Source organism: Phalaenopsis equestris, unplaced genomic scaffold (assembly GCF_001263595.1).
Source record: "Phalaenopsis equestris unplaced genomic scaffold, ASM126359v1 Scaffold001358, whole genome shotgun sequence".
In the NCBI taxonomy this organism is placed as follows: Eukaryota; Viridiplantae; Streptophyta; class Magnoliopsida; order Asparagales; family Orchidaceae; genus Phalaenopsis; species Phalaenopsis equestris.
This window is the reverse complement of record NW_018165797.1, coordinates 216,756-237,507: the sequence shown is the minus strand read 5'-3', so window position 1 is coordinate 237,507 and position 20,752 is coordinate 216,756. Positions and strand designations below refer to the sequence as shown.

At 35.0% G+C, this 20,752-nt stretch overlaps 1 protein-coding gene across 3 annotated transcripts in view; it reads left to right on the top strand.

Annotated features, from left to right (window-relative positions):
- The first annotated feature begins 1,130 nt into the window (after positions 1–1,130).
- The window catches only part of LOC110034140 (uncharacterized RNA methyltransferase BH0687), a 39,093-nt gene continuing 19,471 nt past the window's right edge, over positions 1,131–20,752 (top strand). For all 3 annotated transcript variants that reach the window (XM_020738423.1, XM_020738422.1, XM_020738421.1), the window contains exons 1-6: positions 1,131–1,535; positions 5,971–6,213; positions 6,298–6,462; positions 6,811–6,920; positions 8,741–8,849; positions 9,118–9,273. In XM_020738423.1, the coding sequence (XP_020594082.1) occupies positions 1,188–1,535; positions 5,971–6,213; positions 6,298–6,462; positions 6,811–6,920; positions 8,741–8,849; positions 9,118–9,273 (1,131 nt within the window). In that variant the 5' untranslated portion in view covers positions 1,131–1,187. The remainder of the gene's footprint in view (positions 1,536–5,970; positions 6,214–6,297; positions 6,463–6,810; positions 6,921–8,740; positions 8,850–9,117; positions 9,274–20,752) is intronic.

Sequence of the window (20,752 nt, the reverse complement as noted above, 5' to 3'; positions counted from 1 at the left end):
ATCTTTGGTCTTCATTTTCTTTGAATTCAGATAATAACTACTGTGGTCCTTCCGAACACTGAAACCTACATGATGTGCATAGACACAATAAGTTTCATAAGCTTCTTGCTCATTGTGGACGATAAACTTCTCTGCAATTGGATCACTGCAATTGGATCACTGCAAATAGTTCTCTGCTCACATGACTGCACATTTGCACAAATTTAGTCCATTGTTAGGAAAGAATAACACAGCGTAACCCCAGCTTAACAACAAAATAACAATAGAATAACACAGTATAACCTGACATTCATAATAATAACAGTTAATTGATATCATACAACACCATAAAAAAACTAAGAAATAACACTACAACAACAACCAACAGAATACAGAAGAAAAACATACCAGTACCACCACTAAGACTAACAATAACAATGCAATAATGAAAGAATAACACAACAAAATAGTTCAATAACACAACAACAATGACCGAAAATACACCATATTACCCTTACTATTTAAACCTGAACAGAACTATTATTATACCACCTTGATAAAAAGTAACCCTGAATCCAAAAAAAATACAATAGTAACCCAACATAACACCAAACTAACACAATAAAACCCAGTGTAACACCACAATAACACAGTAAAACCTAGCAAACCTACATGCGAATAACATTAAACTTATACCATTAAATAACACCAGTGCAAAGTAAAACCTAGCTTCAATCTCACTAAACCCTAAACAAATAAAAATAACATACATTATAAAAATAACACTATTATTAGACCAAACAAACAACAAAGAAGCAAATTTGAGCTAACCAAAACTAAAACATTTCAAGTATTAGCTAAACTCACTTCATCTTCCAAGTTCGGCGAAAATGATGGCTGCAAAACCTCGAGCATGTCGTCGTTCGGTGAGGAGTCTATCGAAGCTGTAAACCCTAAACCAATAGAATAGCTCCTGGGCACAACAAAAACAAATAGGAACCAAAATAGTAAACATTTGGGTTGGACCGGGCCAAACACGCGGGTTTTCATTTTTATTTACATAGATTTGAGCATGGAGCGTGAAGGCCACATGTCAACCTATTATTGGTGTCGGAATGTTCCTGTAGGTTAGTACACTCTTGATAGAATAATTTGCCGGTCCCATCAGGCTTGAGCTTCCATTTCTCTTGTTCTCAGAAACCAAAGCCATGGCGGTCGCCGCCTCTTCTGGATGCTCTGGTGCACTTCGGCTGACGGCACATCCATGGATGCGAGCCGTCCGCTGTTCGTCGTTCTCCTCTCCTTCCTCATGTCCATTTCCTCCTCACTCCTCAGTGGAGTCATCCTCATCGCCTCCCCCTCCTGAGTCCCCTTCGACTTCCTCCTTCTTCCCGAAGCGAGGGAAATCACTGGAGCTCGTCTGCGAATCCCTCGCCTTCAGGGGAATAGGGGTTTGCAAGGTAGCCGACACGGGCTTTGTTGTCATGTGCGACCGCGCTCTCCCTGGCGAACGTTTCATCGGTCGCGTATCCCGGAAGAAAGGAAATTACGCTGAGGTCAGCCTTCTTTAATCCTCTGTCTTCTCTAGGGCTATTTGGTTGCTTGCAATTAGAAAAATTGTTCTAAAATAATCTTGAATTTTTATCATAATGTCAGTTGGCTGGATTTAGTTTGGAACTGGCATGAGTGAATATGTTTAATTTAAGATATATATATATATATATATTCTATCTTTCTACACTTTCTTTCTTTCTAAAGCACTATTTGGTTGCTCGCAATTAGAAACTAGGCTCCAGAAAACCGTGAATTTTTTTGATTCCTTCGATTAGTGTGATGTAGAGAAATTGAAATGAATTTGCAGCTCTATATTAAATTTAAGTTTCCAAAAATAATTATTTTATTTTTAATTATAAAAGGGATTAAAATGAATCTTTATGTTCTAAAATATATTATTTGTTTACAAATAACTGAACGAGCCCTATGAAAAATTCACAAACATATTTTTAAAAGTTGTTTAATCCTAGATTTTAGAAAATTAAGGATTTTGTCAGATTAAACTTTTATCACCATGTATCCTGTCAATAGCAAGTGTTGGATCCAATTTTATTTAGAGTAAACAGGTTGAATCTTTTACTTGAACTGTTTATTAGAATGGATTAATTGCATTTGATTCTTGAACTCTTTTTAGAATTGTTACAAGAGATCAAGCGGAGATGAGTGATAACACTCAAGTTCTGAGGGCGAGAAGGATAGAAATATAGGTTATCAAGAGGACCACAAGACATAGAAGCCATAGGGTTTAGGATTATTGCTAAATGATGAGCTTCATTGCCACAAATGGAGTGCAATCTAGTAGAAAAGCTTTGCATTCAACCTATTTATTATCTACTTAAAAGCAAATCCTCATAACATGAATGAGAACTGTGCTTATTGGGTTTTCTTTGATGACGATGATTACCCTTCCTTGGGAACTACAGGCCCAATCAATAGTGTGTTACATTAGTGCCTAACCTAAGGGAAGATTTGTCTTTTGTATGCCTAATGACAATTTAGTATTTTATTATTATTGTTGTTAGATATAAGTATGCTTGTTATGTCTAGGGTTAGGTTTATGCATGACATTAGATTGTGAGTCTTAGGTTGGGGGTTTGAGAGAGATTTCCTATCTCTCGAATTATAGGAATTGAGAGAGATCGCCTACCTCTCGAATTGTAGGTGCTTATCTTTTATGTTCTTATTAAGTTGTTTGAATTATTGCAATAAAAAATTATGTTCGCCCTACTTTCCGTAGAGATGTGAGCTGATTTTGACATCGAATCGTATCAAATTGGTATCACAACGTCAGTTCTGGAATCAAAGAAAAAGGATCAAGAGCGATAACTTCGATCCATGACATGACAGGGAAAGCCACAAATGATTTCTGTGGAACAATGAATCCTGCGCACTTGGGAAGCTAATCCAGATACAGTCATAATTGCAGGATTCAAAGGGATTGCGACGTTCAGTGATCGTGGTGTTCAGTGCCGAAAAAGTCATGAGAAGCTTCATTGCGTACAAAATCATGTAGGGAAGCAAAGGACGGGCTGCTACAGTCTCGATGACGGCTCCTGCGCTCGTGATACATTCACGATTGCAGCGATCTGGGAAGGCAACGACAGACTTGCAGCTTACCAAGTGATGATCTCCTTACAAACCGTCACGTGGAAGGCAACGACGGCAAGCAGCGTACAGAGATTCGAAACTCCCATTCTTCTCTTCCTCTCACGCCGTCTAGGCGTTCCCCTTGCTATCAGAGCTAGCTGGGAAGCCAACAGTGAGGAAGCATCGTACAAAGAAAAAAACTTCGATTTTCTCGAGTTCTCGTGGTGTCCAAGCCTTACAACAGGATCGTGACTACAGTGACACGATTCAGGGTCTGTTTGGTGCAACCACAACTTAATAAAAAGCTGCTACGCAGAAGCTGCTGTGGATAAGTTGACTGTCTCTTTGTTTTTGCATTTTGAAAATAGCTGTATTGCAGCTGCTTCTGGACAAGTGACCATTCTGCCCCTATATAGTAATGCTGTTTGCAACAGAACTGTCATACCAATATATTTTATACTTTAGAAGCAAAAATTGAGTATAAAATATTAAAAAAAATATATATCTCACTTAACAATTAATATCATGATTACTAAAATTAAGAAAAGTAATATTAAAATAATATTTAATAATATGAAAATATTATTTTTAAAATACAGATGACGTATGTCACGAGTTAAGTCGTCCTCCAAGGATACTTTCCATGCCCGATCACTCTCGACAGTGGAATCTTCCAGCCTATTTATCTATCGAAAAAGTCAACTTTTCTTGATTCTTTGCGGTCACCTGTATAACTATCTTCCGTAGCTATGTGGCTGACGAGAAGTTAGCAGAAAACTTTGAAGTCCATAGTAGCAGTGCAATTCTTGATAGGTACTACATATCCTCGAGCTCATCTTTCCTGAATTCTTTAAAATACATCCCATTAGACATTTCACAAATAAAAATTGATAAAAAAGTAATTAAGTATAGTTTTAGGCAGCTATGAGGTCTTAGAGAATTCAGTATATCAACCAACGAATCTGTCACTACAAGAAGACAACAAACTTATAAAAAAGGGTTCTTGGTTGTCTTTAACTACGTAATACCAAGCTCATGTGTGCACATATGCATATCATCAAAAAAGACTATCCAAAAGAACCTCAAAAATCTTAACACTGAAGAAAAGAGAGGAACGTGATTGTCTTCATTAGGATTTCACGTGTGAAACAATCAATAGCGATAAACAGATCATCCAAATGAATCCATAAGGTTAAACGTCTCATCATATACCTCCAAAACTCATCAAAAGAAAAACAAAAGAAATGCAAAAAGGAAAAAACATTTACATACAACGTAAAAAATCCAAACAATCAATATCAAATACATAAGGAACGAAAATAAATATAAAACAATCAATATCAAATACATAAGGAACATAAATAAATATGAACTGTATAAACTATAAATACAATAAACAGTGAATCTCTTTAACAACCTATAACATCATTTGAGAAATTTCTTAAATAATAATTTCTATAATAAACATTTATCATAGGTATTTCATTTATCATATGAATGAATCATAGTAAATGAATACATGCAAACAATGATTTCATAAGCATTTTCTTTAGATTCATAACATAGTAAAATCTTAGGTATCATAAGTGACAAATCAACTTTCCTTTCATATAATTTATGCAGATATTCGTCCACACTATGCAAAAAGTTCTAGATAATATAGTGTCGAACATATAATCACATAGAAACCTACAAAGATTTATTTTTCTTACGTTTGTACATGATATTTCACCTGAATTGACGGAGCAGTCTTACGACGAGTTTCCTCACGCTCGCTTCTAGCTTGCCGCCTAGTATAAACAATCTGAAATTCATAAACCTCTTAGGATATTCATAAATTCTTATCTTAGGTCTTCATTTAATCTACACATAAAGATAAGTTTTAATATTTAACTCGAATGGGCTGCTCTGCATGAATTCTCCCTACAAATTACTTCAAATCCTTTCTTCCTTCCCCGTAACCTTCATTCCTTCCCTTCTTTGATTTCCTGCTAATTGCCCATACGGAAGCTCACAAACCATGTTCGTAGTCTCTGACTCAAGCTCACCTCCTGCCACAATGATCGAAAACGAAAATGTGCACTAATTAGTGTCAAACGTTAAAATGGAAGTGTAAGGAAAAAAATGTCCAAAATGTCATAAAATAGAGTTTTTTCTTACCAAAAGCTTCCCAGAACTTCTAGCCGTGAGCTACGGGACTCTGCGGTCGCCGGTTTCGCTCCTGTTATAGAGATCAAGTCGCGGGACCCACAGGTGTGCGAAACCAAAAACATGGAGAGGGGAAATGAAGGGAGCGTGACATTTAACTTAATCCTGTTAACTCCTAACCATTAAATTCATCAGACCATTGCATGCGCGCGTAAATGTGATGTAGGTCGGTTGGCTACCGTAATGATGCGGGATCAAAGAGGGTAGTTAAGATTAATTAAGGGTAATTAAAATTATAACTTCAAAATTAAATATCTTCTCATTTATTAAAAAACTCATGCATGGTACTGTATTTTAAATTGATCGATTCAACATGTAGAATTTTATAAAATTGATTCGATCAAATTTTGAGGGATTCCAAATTTGGGATATGATTTACAAGTGCTAAAATCTTACTCTATTTCTCAAAATTGGGTGTTACGTAGTATTTGAGGATTTGGAAAGTTCTCTTACTTGCATTAAAAGAAAATTCTGGATTATACTCCAACTATATAATATTGAATACCAAACAACTTCAAGGATATAACACTCCCACGATTTAATAATTATACTTTTTTTAAATTCTTCTTTCCAAACATCTATTCTTTTCTTTGAATAGTTGGTTATTTTATCTACTTTGTCAGTAAAATGAGTTAGTTGTAGGTGACGAAGCTTAAAACGATCACCCCACATTGGGACTTAGTTGAAGCACCATGTGAGTATGCTTCCTACTGCGGTGGTTGCAAGACCCAAAATCTTCAGTACAAGGCACAACTGAAGGCCAAGGAGCTTCAAGTTCGAGACTTGATCATCCATGTGGGTAGGTTTTCCAGCATGGACTGTGAAAAAGATTGTATTTTAAAACCTATCGTTCCCTGTGACTTGCATTTTCACTACCGAAACAAGGTTCATGCTGTTCCGCCTTTTCATGAATATCTAATTGCACACTATTCTTTGTATGTGATTGATTTAATTTTTGTTGCTGTTAAGATGGAGTTCTCCTTTGGTGCTCAGAGTTGGGTGCCTAGTGGTGCTTCTCGGGGGGACCAAAAGTTGACCGAGAATGGCTATGCATTGGGATTGCATATTCCGGGTTTTTTTGATAAGGTGCTCCACATTGATAAATGTATGTTGCAAACTGAACCTGCTAATAAGGTGATCTTTTTTTCTCACTGCAGATTTCATTTATGCTGTTAAGCGTAATTGTATTTTGAAGTTAGTATAAGGTCTTTAGTATTTAAGGCTATTGCTACTGTACCCTTTTTAGTGGATATGGTTTGGTTTTGAGTGCTTTTTTTTCTATTATGTTTTTCATTTATTTAAATTACTTGACTTGTTATTTGCTATTTGACCTAAAAATAATTTAAGTTTCTTTCAGACTTTAGCCACACCCAACTATGTAAAATTCGTTGAACAGGATGAATTTCTACCATCTGCTTTATTTGTTCATTAATATTAATGGTTTTTTTTTTCTTATCAATTGATCTTCTGCTTATTTTATAGGTTTTAGCAATTGTTCAAGATTGTTGGAGAGAACCAAGCCTTGGCCTTTCTCCCTATGATGTACATACCCACTGTGGATTTCTTAAACACTTGATGCTAAGAACCGGAAGGTAAACTCTTTTGATCTTTTTTTTAGGTGCATGTAATAGAGACTGCAGATCTGTAGCCATAATATCTTTGTTATCTTAACAGCTCAACCTTAATGGTTTTCAAAGACTTAAGTAACTTTAAAGATTATGGTACATGACTTTACGATTAAACTGTGAGATCTTGCTAACAGTTTCTTTTGTTCTAATTTCCTTAGTTGAATATCATACATGATACTCGATTTCCTGAGCCTAACTAAAATTTAATCGAGATTTAAAAACCTTTTAGTAAATATTCTATGATAATATGCTATTCCCATTCAATGTATGGATGCCTATTATTAGAGTATCAATAAATGACCGAACACTACAATATGACTAGAATTGGACTAAAAAATTTGAGATTGGGTTGATCCGGTTACTATTTGGGTTGGGTTTCTGTTTAATTTTTAGACTTAATTATTATTCAGTTTGTGTTTTGATTAACTCTATTGACCAGAAATTGTCTCGTTTTACTATTCAAGCTTGGATTATATGGGTTTGAGTTGAGCTAATTTGGTTGTGTTTATGTTAATTAGGCCGGATCGATTATAAAAATTGTATGATCCATATAACAAATAGGTTAGACAGGTTGCATTTGGGTCAAGTAGCGTGAAGGTCAATTATTTTAACATATATAACAAATGTGTTTAGTTCGCGTCAACTCTGGGTTAAATCTGAACTCGACTTGCTAAACTGAATTAACACATTTACTTAATATTCTTCATTAAGTAGTTTTATGCTGGTAGAATTACAAATGTACGAGTCATACAATAAAGTTATAGTGGAGAATAGTAGAGCAAAGACTAAAATAACTTAATTTTTGTAGAAAAAATATTGTTTTATGCTAAAAAGTTCTATATATTTATTAAAATAAGTGGAAACAAAAAAGTAATTGAGAAATGTTCCAATGAGAGGGCCTAAAGATAGTGGAATAAAGTTGTGTGTATATTTTATGCAACTTTAGCTTATGTGATATTAATATATTAGAAGACAAAGTGATAACTAGGTGTGATTGGTTTATGTATTATGAATCTATTCTATAGTTAAATTAACATATAAATGAAGATATAAATTTTAGAGTTTAGGTTGAGTGGTTCAATTGAAAGTGTCCAAGAGTATTACATAATAAGAGGATACCATGAAGATAAAGCTTAATTTTATATAATTGTAGTTTGGCTGGCTATGCTATATGAATATGAATATTGGAAATTGTTGGCAGCTGAGCATGCCAAAAATGAGAATTTTAAGTTTGGTTTGTGATAGAATTAAAAAGGATAAAAGGAATTATTATATTAATTGAATGATATTATATTATTGAAAATAAGGTAATTGAAATAGATTTAAATGGATATTTTATGAACAACAATGTGTAGAAAGTGTGCCATTGAGGTAAATAAAACTAGCGTTGAATGATTACGAAGGAAAAAGTGGTAGATCTAAGTAAATATGAAGTGAAATGAACCGAATGATATATGAATACAACATGTAACACCTCAGGTAAAAAAGTGACACTATATAATTGGAGTAGGGATATTGATGATGATAATGAAAAAAAAAATTGTCATGACATGATGATGGCATTTAATTGTTAATGCCATCTATTTATTATAACTTTTCTCTTTGGGTAGTACTTTCTTGATTTATTTGTATGATTAGGGCTCTAAATCTTTCACTTGGGCATTGATTTTTCTGATAGTTTTTAGTAATGTTCTTCTTCTTTAGAATATATATATATTTTTTTTCTTTTTTTTAAATATTATTATTATTACATACTGAAATTGGCTTCATATCTAGTTTATCAGGGATAAAAAGACCGGCTTTGCAGAAGTAATGGTTAATTTTGTAACATCAAGCTACAAACCTGAGTTGCTGGCACGTCTTGTTGAGAAGATTTCAACCATACCTGAAGTGGTTTGTTTAGCCTTTTAAAACTGAACTTTTTATTGACATCACCGGTAGAAAGTTTTTTTAATACTATTTTATACATCACTTTGTTAATGAGTTAAAGGAATGAATGTTCACATTATAAGCATAAGATAATCAACAAACATGTTTGCTAATTTCTTACTACTATTCTGCGAGTTTCAAATTTGTGCTAATTTAATTTTTTTTAATTCTTGTCCTTCTTTTACCTCTGCAATGATTTGACTTTTCTTATTACTGCTGTTACTGGAAATAGGTTAGTGTCATGAATAATGTGAATTCATCTGTTGGTAACACATCTGTTGGGGAGCAAGAATACACTCTCTATGGAAAATCAACCATTAACGAAGTTTTAAGAGGACTTACTTTCAGCATATCAGCCAATTCTTTTTTCCAGACGAATTCTTACCAGGCAAGGATATTATATACAATAATGATTTTTTAACCTTTTTTTATTACTATAATTTCTGAGAGTTATCCGTTTGCCTTTAAATTTTGTGCTTCCTGTAGAATATAGTATAGAATATGTGTTTATAATTGGTACTAAGCATGATGTGTTTGTGGGCATTCGACCGTGTTTGCTGATTTTCTGCTATTCTACTGCTTAAATTTGCATAATTTTTTTATTTTTTTGTTTTGATAATTGGCCATGGAATTAAGTATGAGAGCTGGTAAGTTGAAGGCCAACGCTAGGATGATTGGTGGTTATTCAGAAGTTCATGATAACTTAGTATTAACTTCCCATGCTTCTCTTAAGGGAAACAATAGCGGATGGAGGGTTATTTTAGATCTAACAGAATATTCAGGACGATAGTGATTATGATGTTTTTTGTTTTGTTCCTCATTCTTGCTTGAGTGAAATATGGGATTGAGCTGAATGCGCACTCTGTTTCTTTTAAAAGATGCCTCTTATTTCTAAAGTATGAATATGAGTTGTTTGATTCAGGAAATTTTTTTTATGGTTTCTTAATGTAACTAATATTGCATTGTGTAAAATCATGTTAGGAAACTGGAGGATTTACATCTGACAGCACAGTAATTCAACATGCTTTCTTTAAATATAAATTAAAATACAAGAATTATAATCCAAATTTTTATGAAGTGATTGAGTAATTCAAAGAAATTAGCATGAATTTTGAACCATATAAAATCAAAGATCAATAGTTATTTAATTTCTAAAATTAAATTTTAATTTTGTAAAATTTGAATTAAATTAAAACCACTCTTAGTATAATTTTAAATTATGTAGATAATGTGATAGCAGGGATCACAACTACTAATATAAGAAAATTATGACTGTTGTCGGTTCAAGGTGAAGTTTTTTTGGGAGTTTGGCAATCACACCTGTATCATACTCAAACACATAAGATTGCAAATTGAAAGAATTCAATTAAAATTGTAACATGCCACAAAACATATATTTGTAGTCTCTCTCCCCCCGGGCTAATAGGTATGCTTGTTAATATTAGCTCAATTCAAGCTTCCATTCAGTCTTAAAAGACAAAAATTAATTATACTTTCAATTTCAAATCTCAAAAAAATGTTTTGTCAAACTATTGAAGAGCCATCGGATCAAAATGGGCTTGTGGAAGAGCTATATACAAAAAATAGAGGCTATAGATTTATTGCTTACAAGGAAATACCTCTCATAGATTCATATTAAAAAAGCAATGAAAGAGCTCATATATTGTTCCCTTAGCATCAATCAACAATCCCTAAATGGATCAAACAATAGGATAGCTAAGGGCGATTTTGTGTTTATTATTGTAATTATTTATTTATTTTCTCTTAATATAGTTTTGTGTATGAATACCTCATTGAAAGCATGAGCAATGTAAGCTCTCCTAGCCACTTCTTTTTTACATGGTGTCAAATCTAGGCCGAGGTCCTGTTTTCTAATATTTATTTTTATTCTTCATTTTCTTCATCTCTATGTACAATTTTTTTAATCTTCTGCTTAAGTAGTCAACTATTATGAATGGTGAGCATCAGCCTAAAGAAAAGCTTTGGAAGTGTTTCATATTGACTGAATGGAATAAATTACTCAAAGTGGTCTGAAATTGTGAAAGCCTTTTTTGAAGGAAAGGAAAACTTTCATTTTCTTATGGACCCTCCTCCAGAACCGAAAGATTCAAAGTTTGCTCTTTGAAATGAAGTAGGTTCTATGATCAGACGGTTTGGAATCCATGATTCTTGAAATTAGTGCTCGTAAATATTCTTCACAAATGCAAAAGATGTTTGAGATGCTATTAAATATACTAAAAAAATGCAAATGTGTGAAATCAGAACTTAGATTTAAACATGAAGTCAAGGAAGGTAATTTCCATGTCATTGAATATTTTAATACGATGAAGTTCTATTAGTTCGAATCAGATTCTTACCAAGATCTTAAGATGAAATGTATTAAGGGTGATGATTCTCAAGCAATTTGTAGAAAAAGCAAAAATTTGTGAGCTCTTGCATGACTGGATAATGAATTCAACCAAAATTTATATTCGGATTCAAGTTGAAAGAACCTAACATCTCTAAATGGACTATTATCAGTCATACGAATTAAAGAAGGAAGAAGGATGTGTTACACCAGTCCAAGAGAGACCGGTCTGAGCCGGCCCAACCCAACCAGACATGCTAGCCCAGTAAATTTGGGCCAGGCTAGCGGGTTGGGGCGGAAATTCCTGGTTATGTCTATGAGGACTCCAGCCTCCGGGTGACCCTATTCAAGTATGTGAGGAGATGGAACTAGGGGGGTTTTGGGGGAACGATTGGATGTATTTTGTTGGTGTTTATTATGGCTAATCCCCTAGGGTATGGTTTTATGTTTTTGATTTCCTACAGTTTCTTTATGTCTTCTTGTTCTTATCGACGTCTAGGGTTTTTGGAGAGAAGATAAACCTCTTGAATTATAGATTACCCTTTGTAGCTTATTTGTTTGCTTTGATATTGATCAAGTTAGTTTTAATTTGGGTTTTCTCACATCTTGCTTGTAATTTTTTTTGTCGACTTTGGCTTCGATTCATTATCAAATTGGTATCGGAATGAGATCTTGGAGAGATAACAATAATGAAAGTAGTGCTTTGGAAGAGAGATTGGAAGGAGCAGGACAACCTAAATTGGAGATGGAGCTAAGGTTCTCAATCATAGAAGAAAGATTTTTCTCTGTGCAAAATCGATTTGAGGCCGATTCTAGAGCTTGGAGAAGATGATGAGGAGGCTTATTGAGATATAATCTAAAACCCCGTCGACGCTTCAAATTGCAAACCCGAACTAAATCAAAAGGAAAAGAGTTCGGATGAGAGGAACATGAGGAGGAATACATCCACCATCAAGAACCCCTTCTTAGGCCTCTGATGGGGGGTAACTTAGAGATTTTTGAGGGAGGAGTTTGGGCTGAAACAAGGGGAATGGTTATGCAAGGGATATGGAGGAGAACGAAGAAGGAAAGAGAGAAGTTGTGATGTGGTTTGACTATGATCGAAGGAGGGATTTTCACCTTAGATACATGGGAGGAACCGCCAGAGGGAGAGGAAGCTAGGGTGGAGATGCTAGGGTTAGGAAGTTGAAAATACAAATCTTCGAGGGGGAAGATAGATGTTTTGGTGTACTAGGTGGTTTGATATTTCGTGGTGAATGGGCTAAATGCGGAGGAGAAGCTCTTGGCTGCAGGGTTTCGTTTGGAGGGGAAGGCCCTAGCATGGTTCCAAGGGAGGGAGGCTAGATACTCAATCCACTCATGGGATGAATTTAAGGATTACTTGTTATAATATTTTTGAGTCATTTGGGAAGGAGACCTACACGGACAATTCTTAGCATTTGTTCAAGAGGGAGCTGTCATGCAGTATATAGGGAGAGATTCGAGTTGTCGGGACGACTGAGAGGTTTCTAAAACATTATTGGAGTAGAATTTCATGAAGGGTATAAAGCTCGACATAAGTACACCACTCCAATTGTTGAGACTGCGGGAATTGAGGCAGATAGCTAACCCACATGGTGGAATACAAATTAGATGGAGAGGATCAACAAAAGCAGTATCACGGTAGAATTCCACATAAGTACCTCAGCTACCAGGACTTGAGCACCCAAACAATGTCATTTCAGAAAGAGGCTCCGAATGAAAGGAATTTGGGGCCTGTCCAAGGTTCAACTTTATGTGGCTTATAGAGGCGGAGGTGCAGGACAAAACAACAACGTTATATTTTTGATGTGATGAGATGTAAGCACCAGGCTGCTGGTGCAAGTATCACAGGCTGCAAGTCCTTACAGTTTGTGATGGGGAGTAGACAAATTATGAGGAGCTACATGAAGAAGCGGTGGAGGTAGAAGAGCACTACTTGAATGTAGAAGAGGTTCCCCTTAACTCAGGAGTGAGATTTACTCCAAATCACACCATGAAGGTGTAGGGACAGATCGAGGAGCTGCTTGTAGTGAGAGCCACTCACAGGTTCATCTCAATTCTGTTAGTGGGCCAATTGGGGTTGAAGTTGGTACATACGAAAAGTTTTGTGGTCATGATGGGGAAATGGAAGGTGGAATGAAGTCGGGAAATTTATAGGAGACTGGTGTTAACACTATAAAAGACATGCAAGGGGAGGACTTCATTCTCTTTGATCTGGAAAGTATTGATGTGATTCTTGGTATGAAGTAGCTATAGAGAGAGAGGAAGGTGGACTGGAAATCCTTGATTATGGAGATCTGGGTGGTGGGGAGGAAGGTGGTTTTAAAAGGCGATGCTAGCTTGTGCTAGACCATGATCTCCCTTAAAATCATGGTCAAGATGATACGAAGAGCAGAGTTGAGCTATTTGGTGTGGTTGCAAAGTCTATAGGAGGCTCGAGATCTAGAGCTAGTAGAATTCTCTGATTGCGTTCAACAATTCCTGCAACAATTTTCAGGCATCTTTCAACTGCTTAGCAGTTACCACGATTGAGGGAACACGAGCATGGCATTACATTGAAGGAAGGACTTCCTCTTATCAGTATCAGACCATACTGGTATCCCTAGATTTAGAAAGATGAGATAGAAAATTCGATCAAGGAGATCCTCGAGGCAGGGATTATTAGACTCAATGTGAGTCATTTTTCTAGTCCAATCTTATTGGTGAAGAATAATGATGGTAGGTATAGGTTTTTTGTTGATTACAAAGTTCTGAGGAAACTGTACTAGATAAGTTTTCTATTCTAATATTTGATGAGTTTTTTGTTGTAGTCATCTTCTCAAAGATTGATCTAAAATTGGGATACCATCAAATTAGGATGAAGTCGACTGGTGCACAAGACAACTTTCAGGACTCATGAAGGACATAAGTTTTTGGTGATGCCATTCAGTCTTACCAAAGTTCCAACCACATTTCACTCTCTCATGAACAGTGGTTTTCAGCTTTACCTCAGGAAGTTCATCCTAATATTTTTTGATGACATTCTGATCTACAATCATATAAGAGACAAAGAATATGAGACACCTGAGAATAGTACTTGAAACTTTGAGTGAACACCAGTTGTACGTCAGCTTGAAGAAATGCTCTTTTGTACATTCACAGATCGAGTACCTACCTAGGGCATCTGATGACCGAGCATGGGTAGCAGCTGATCAATCTATGATGGAGGCTATGTTGGAATGCCCTTTGCTTAGGAGCTTGAAAGAGTTGAGGAGCTCTTTGGTCTCACCATTACTACCGAAAATTCATGGGAGGGTATGGCATGATTGCATGGCCTTTGATGGACAACTGAAGAACCACAATTTCAAGTGGGGGGAAGCGGTGACATAAGCCTTTGAACAATTAAAGAGGACAATGATCAGTGTTCTAGTATTAACACTTCCAAACTTTAGTAGGCCATTTATGTTAGAGACAAATACATCAAGATATGGATTGGTGGCAATACTCATGCAAGACCAACAACCTATTGCCTATTTTAGCCATGTGCTCACTGCCTGGGCGAGACCCAAATTCATATATGAGCAGGAGTTGATGGCTATTGTCTTGGCCATTTAGAAGTGACACCCTTATCTGTTGTGGCAACACTTTATAGTTAGGATAAATCAAAGGAACTTGAAGTTTTTTTTTGGAGTAGAAGATGGTGACTGAGGATCATCAGAGGTGGCCATCCAAGTTATTTGGATATAATTTTGAGATTTAGTATCACCCAGGACTGGAGAATAAGGCCATAGTTGCATTGTCGAAGAAGGCGGAGGTGCCCCAGTTGATAGCTTTATCAGTACCCATGGTCCTAAGGCTTGGAATCCTTGAGGTAGGAGAATGAAACAGATGAAGGGCTGAGGAATATCTGGGCCGAGTTGCTTCAGGATCTGAACATTCATCCAAGATATTCATTGAGGGGACAACTACTTACTAAGGTCAATTCTCATTACTGAGGGCATCGGGGTATATTTCCAAACTGTTGACGGAGTTTTACAGTAGAGTGATTTGGGGGTACTAAAGACATACAATCGATTGTCGACAAAGCTGTATTAGGTGGAGAGATGCAAGGTGTTCCAATGACACAAATATTTGACTATCGCACTAGGAGGGTTACTGCAACCTCTTGCTTTCTTGAGAAGGTTTGGGAATAGGTAATGATGGATTTTATAGAATGGTTGTCATGATCAGAGGGATTTACTATGATATTGGTGGTAGTGGATCGCTTGAGCAAGTATTCACACTTCATTCCATTGTGAGACTTTTACACTGCTGTCTCTGTCGCTATTGTGAGGATATTGTTTATTTAAACCTGAGACCTTTCCGACAAAAGACACTGACCAGGAGAAAGAGTGAGAAGCTCTCCCTGTGATATTTTGGATCATATTAGATTGTGAGACACATTGGGGCAGTGACATATCATCCATGCTTACCACCACCATCATCATTGTATCTAGTATTTCATGTATCATAACTGAGGCGTGTTATTGGAGACCACACACCATTATCTTCACTACCTCCGACGCTGATAGAGGATATGGAGGTGGTTTTGGAAACTTCAGAGGTAGAAGGGTGTGCTGAGTAACTGTTGCGACGGAGGTGCCGATTAAGTGGAAAGATCTGCCAGATTATGAACCAATTTGGGAGCCTTATGAAATTTTTCAGAAGTAGTTTCTATCATTCATCTTCGAGGACAAGTTGCTTCTTTAGGTGGGGAGTATTGCTACGTCAGTCTAGGAGGGATCTGTTTAGAATGGTCTGACCCAGCCAGACAGGCCAGCCCAACAAAGTCAGCTAGTCTAGCAGATTGAGGCGGAAATTCCTGGTTTCGATTGGGAGGATGCCAACCTTCTGGTGGGTCTACTAAACATCTAATCACATATGTGAGAAAGAATTAAGAGGGATTTTGGTTGAAAAAAATGTATTTTGGGGGTGTTTATTCAGGCTAATCATCTAGGGTTTGGTTCTATGTTTTTGATTTTCTGTAGTTTGTTTTAGTCTTCTTGTTCTTAGCAGTGTCTAGGGTTTGTGGATGGGCTATCCATCTATTGAATTGTAGATCACCTGTTGTATCTTGTTTGTTTGCTTTGATATTAATCAAATTATCCCTAATTTGGGTTTTCTCACCCATCGTTTGCAATTTTTCCGTTGATTCTGGATCTGATTCGCATCAAAATGATAATGATGGATAACATTATCCTTGACCATCGACTGTAATGACCATCAAATTAAAAAAAAATGTTTGATGGTCAATATTTCCAACTCCCCCTCCCCTCCCCATCCCCCAGAAAAGAAGAAGAGAGAAGACATAACTTCGAAAGGCAATTTTTCAATTAAAAGATGAGCTTGTCTTGCGAAATTAGAAAAACTCAACTTAGAAAAAAATCAACACACTTTGAAACTAACTCTTTAGAAAAGTCTTTTAATTTATGCTCTTTTGATTAAACTGGTATGAATTCTAGGTCTTTCTTTTTTAATGCATCAAATAATTCTCAAGCCTTTATACTAAATTTTAAAGCCACTGGTCAAATGAAAGCCTTTCCAACCTTTTTAAAGCCTATGAGACCTGCCTTAATAATAGAAATTTGAAGTAGTCAATGCTTCCTTAGACAACTATGGCCATATAGGGGGATTTTCTTATTTTTTTTATATTTACCTTCAATAATATTCTACATGTCACTCACTTATCAATCTATAAAATTACTAAACGATACGACTGTTAGGTAAATCTTTTCAATAATAATTATGTATTTTAAGACTTCACTAAGGTGAAGACTATCGAATAAGCTATATAAAAGGATGTGTACTTTCTTGAAGACAAAATTTACTTGTATTCCTTTATCCCTATTCTTAATGCATAAAGCATTAGAGAATACTATTATAAACTAGGCCATTTACCGTTTAAATTTTGTTTTGTTTTTTTCTTAATTTTTAATGAATGTTATCAATGAAGAATTTTATTGTAAGGCTTGTGCAATAGCAAGCCCATTATTTTGTTTTTTTTCTTAAAATGATTTTAGATCATCTACTCAGTTTAAAATTTTACATTGAGGTATTGAGACATTTTTTGTTGTGTGGTGAGAAAAATTAGAAATACAAGCCTCAAAATCAACAAATTATGCAAAGAAATATTATCTTGTTCTAAATATGTAGTAAAAGGTAATATGTTAAAATTCTAACCCTTTAATACATCTAATTATAACATATGAGTATCCTAATATGGTAAAATTAATTGTTTAAAATAAGAAGTAACTGGATAATATCTAAACCTTAAATCATTAAATAACAAGGGTTATATGGTCCGATGTTCGGTGATGCAAACATTATCACATAAGTATAGATGTTGATCAAGTAGAATACATATTATGAGTCTGATTTATTAATCCCATGAGGAACGAGTTATCTCTCAAAGAGGTTTAATTACTATTTTTGCTAATCCTAAGCTTAGTTCAAAATATTACTAAGTTTTTATGATTTTAGAAAGGTCTAAAATCCTAATTTCAAAATTTAAATCTAAAGCTAAGTGAGAAGCTTTCTAATGGTTTGAATATCTCCTTTGAATTGGCTCAATAAAATCTTGTTTCCTCCAAATGATTCTCCTACTGTAGTTGTCAATCAGCCTATTACTTCTTACTATCTTCTGAAATATAAAAAAAATGGAGGAGTTTCATATTATAGTTAGGTTTTCCTAACCCTTTAAGAACTTTCAGGATTCATTATTTCTTTAAAAGATTGTAATCTCCTATCGACAATATTTCTATTTTGCCAAGAAATTATGTTTTAACCTAATTGTTATTCTTGTCTTTTTTCCAACAATCCTAGATCACAATTGATTTTAACATTTCAAGTGACCAACAAGAAAATAAATTATGCATTGAAAATTAAAAATAACAACATAAAATCATTTATGAGTTTCAAAGATCTAGCATGAATTTCCCTTGATTTTAAAGAATTTCAATCCAAATGGGTGTGAGAATTTATGTGCTATGCATGATTTTAAACAAAAACATGACTTGCATTGAAGAAATCAAACCACTGCACAAAAGATAAATGAATGAAAAGTAGGTTAAACAAATTCCTTGCTCCCAAGATTTGATCACCATTAGACATATTTTCCTTGCTTGATTACTACACTCACTCCCACTCGCACACAATAAAGTGAAGATGCTTTCATTTACTATCACACCCTATCATTTTTCCACATACCACTAACTCTTCACTCACCATGGGCTTCAAAAGGCTTCCGAAAGTGCCCCCCACCCACAATCATGAATTCATGAGTTTTTTTTCCATTCATTTGTCTGAACCATCACTAAGCCAAAAAACCACCCTATATCGGTGAAGAGCACTAGGGCGCTAATGTGTAGAGCTGGTGTTCTATCAATGGGTGTGGTGGCGACTGGTTCAAGCGCCGCATTTTGTGACTTTAAATTTTTATTTTAGGGCTTTGGTTGCGGAAATGATGGTTCTATGGTCGCTAGTCTCTGGTGCTAGAGCGATGGCCTTTGGCACCACATTGTCATGCTATCTGGTTTTTGGCTAGAAATTTTCTTCTTGGTAGTTGAGGCGCTCTTTATCTGGCGTTGCTGTGCTCTGATCTGGTGCTGAGCGCTTCCATTGGGTGCTAGCCCTTTGATCATTTTCATCCAAATACTTTGTCCATGTATACTGCACATATACACAAAATATACTCATGAAAAGCATAGCAATAACACAAGAAGTGTAATAAAAATATTGTAATATAACATCACATTTTTATACATATCATTATATAAATTACAAAAATCAAAGGCTAATAACATAACAATTCAAATTAAGTTCAGTACAATTAGTTTTTTCTCATATTTGTGCTTTCATCCATTAATGTAAAAACATAAGAAGTTATAAATGTTATAATTTGTAAATTCAAAAGTTTCATAGCTATTATCACTCTGAGTTTTCATTAGAATCATCAGTATGATGGTTTATTTTCTCCTTCATCTTATCCTCAATTGTATCTTTATTCTCTCATTTCTTTCATTTTAAATCACAATCATCTTTCTATTTTTTTCATAGTAATAACATTAATTATATCCTTAGTTGCTTTAGGATTTTTTTGCTTATTTTTATTTTATAAAAATCTTAGATCTAATTTCATGTCTCACTGGAATTGAGGCGAGCCATGGCTTAAGATCTTCTCATATTATGTGAGGGGTAAGCCTATGTAGTACCTAGCCTCATAGTGATTTTTTTTCAATAAGAGTTGAAGAAAGCCGTATATTGTATAATTTAAGTCATGCATCTACTTTTATGTTAAGCGATCCCTAATATTTTTAGGAGCTACATGATTTATCACCATTGTTGATAATTATACTTGAATGATATGACTATATCATGTCAAATAACAGTTCGATGTCCGCCTTATTCTCCACACTTATATTAACATCCTTATCTGTCTCACCATCACTAGGGGCGTAAACGAGCTAGTGTTCGGCTCATTTATATTTCGAGCTCAGAAAGTGTGTTCGTGTTCGACTCGTTTGCTTAGCGAGCCGAACACGAGCCGTTCACGAACAAAGAGTTTTTGTGATTTGACAACCTAAATCACTTAGCCATAAGATGTTAATGATTGAGGCAATATTTAAAACATCATTTGAATCTAATTTAATAATTTTTATTTTATTTTCTTCATTCATACTTTTAATACTTTTAATTGATTATAAATCTTTGTAGTCTTGTAGTTAATTAAATTTTTTAAAAATACTATTTATCAAAGATATATATATAATTGATTAGTAGTATTTTGAGCCGAGCCGAACACGAGCGAACAAATAATTGTTCGTGTTTGACTCGTTAATTTAGCGAACAAGGCGAACACAAGCTTCTTAACGAGTTGAACATGAGCTGTTCGCGAACAACAAGCCGTTTTGACAGCCCTAACCATCACTATCTATCTCACCATCACTTTGAACAATAGACCCAAGATATCTAAAGCATTAACATCTTTTGATAATTTGATCACCCATAGTTACAACTCTTTCACTAGAGCTACTACTACTAAAATTACATTTCATGTATCCAATTTTAGTTCTACTCAAACGAAGGCCTTTAGACTCCAATGTAGACCTCCATAATTCCAATTTTTCTTGAGCTTTTTCTCTAGTGTTATCCGTGAGAAGGATATCATCAAAGAAAAGCATGCACCAAGGTTCATTTTTCTATAAATGTCCTGTAAGAACTTCCATAACTAAATAAAAAAGATATGGGCTTAAAGCCGATCCCTGATTAACTGAAATAGGGAAATATTTGGCCAATCCTTCTTCTATTCGAACACAAGTAACAACTCTAGTCTATGTATCTTTAATGACTTGAATATAAGTCATATCAACACCTTTCTTTTCTAGAACTCTCCAAAGAATAACTCTTTGAATCTTATCGTAAGCTTTTTCTAAATCAATAAAAATCACATTTAGATCCTTCTTATTCTCTCTGAACTTCATCA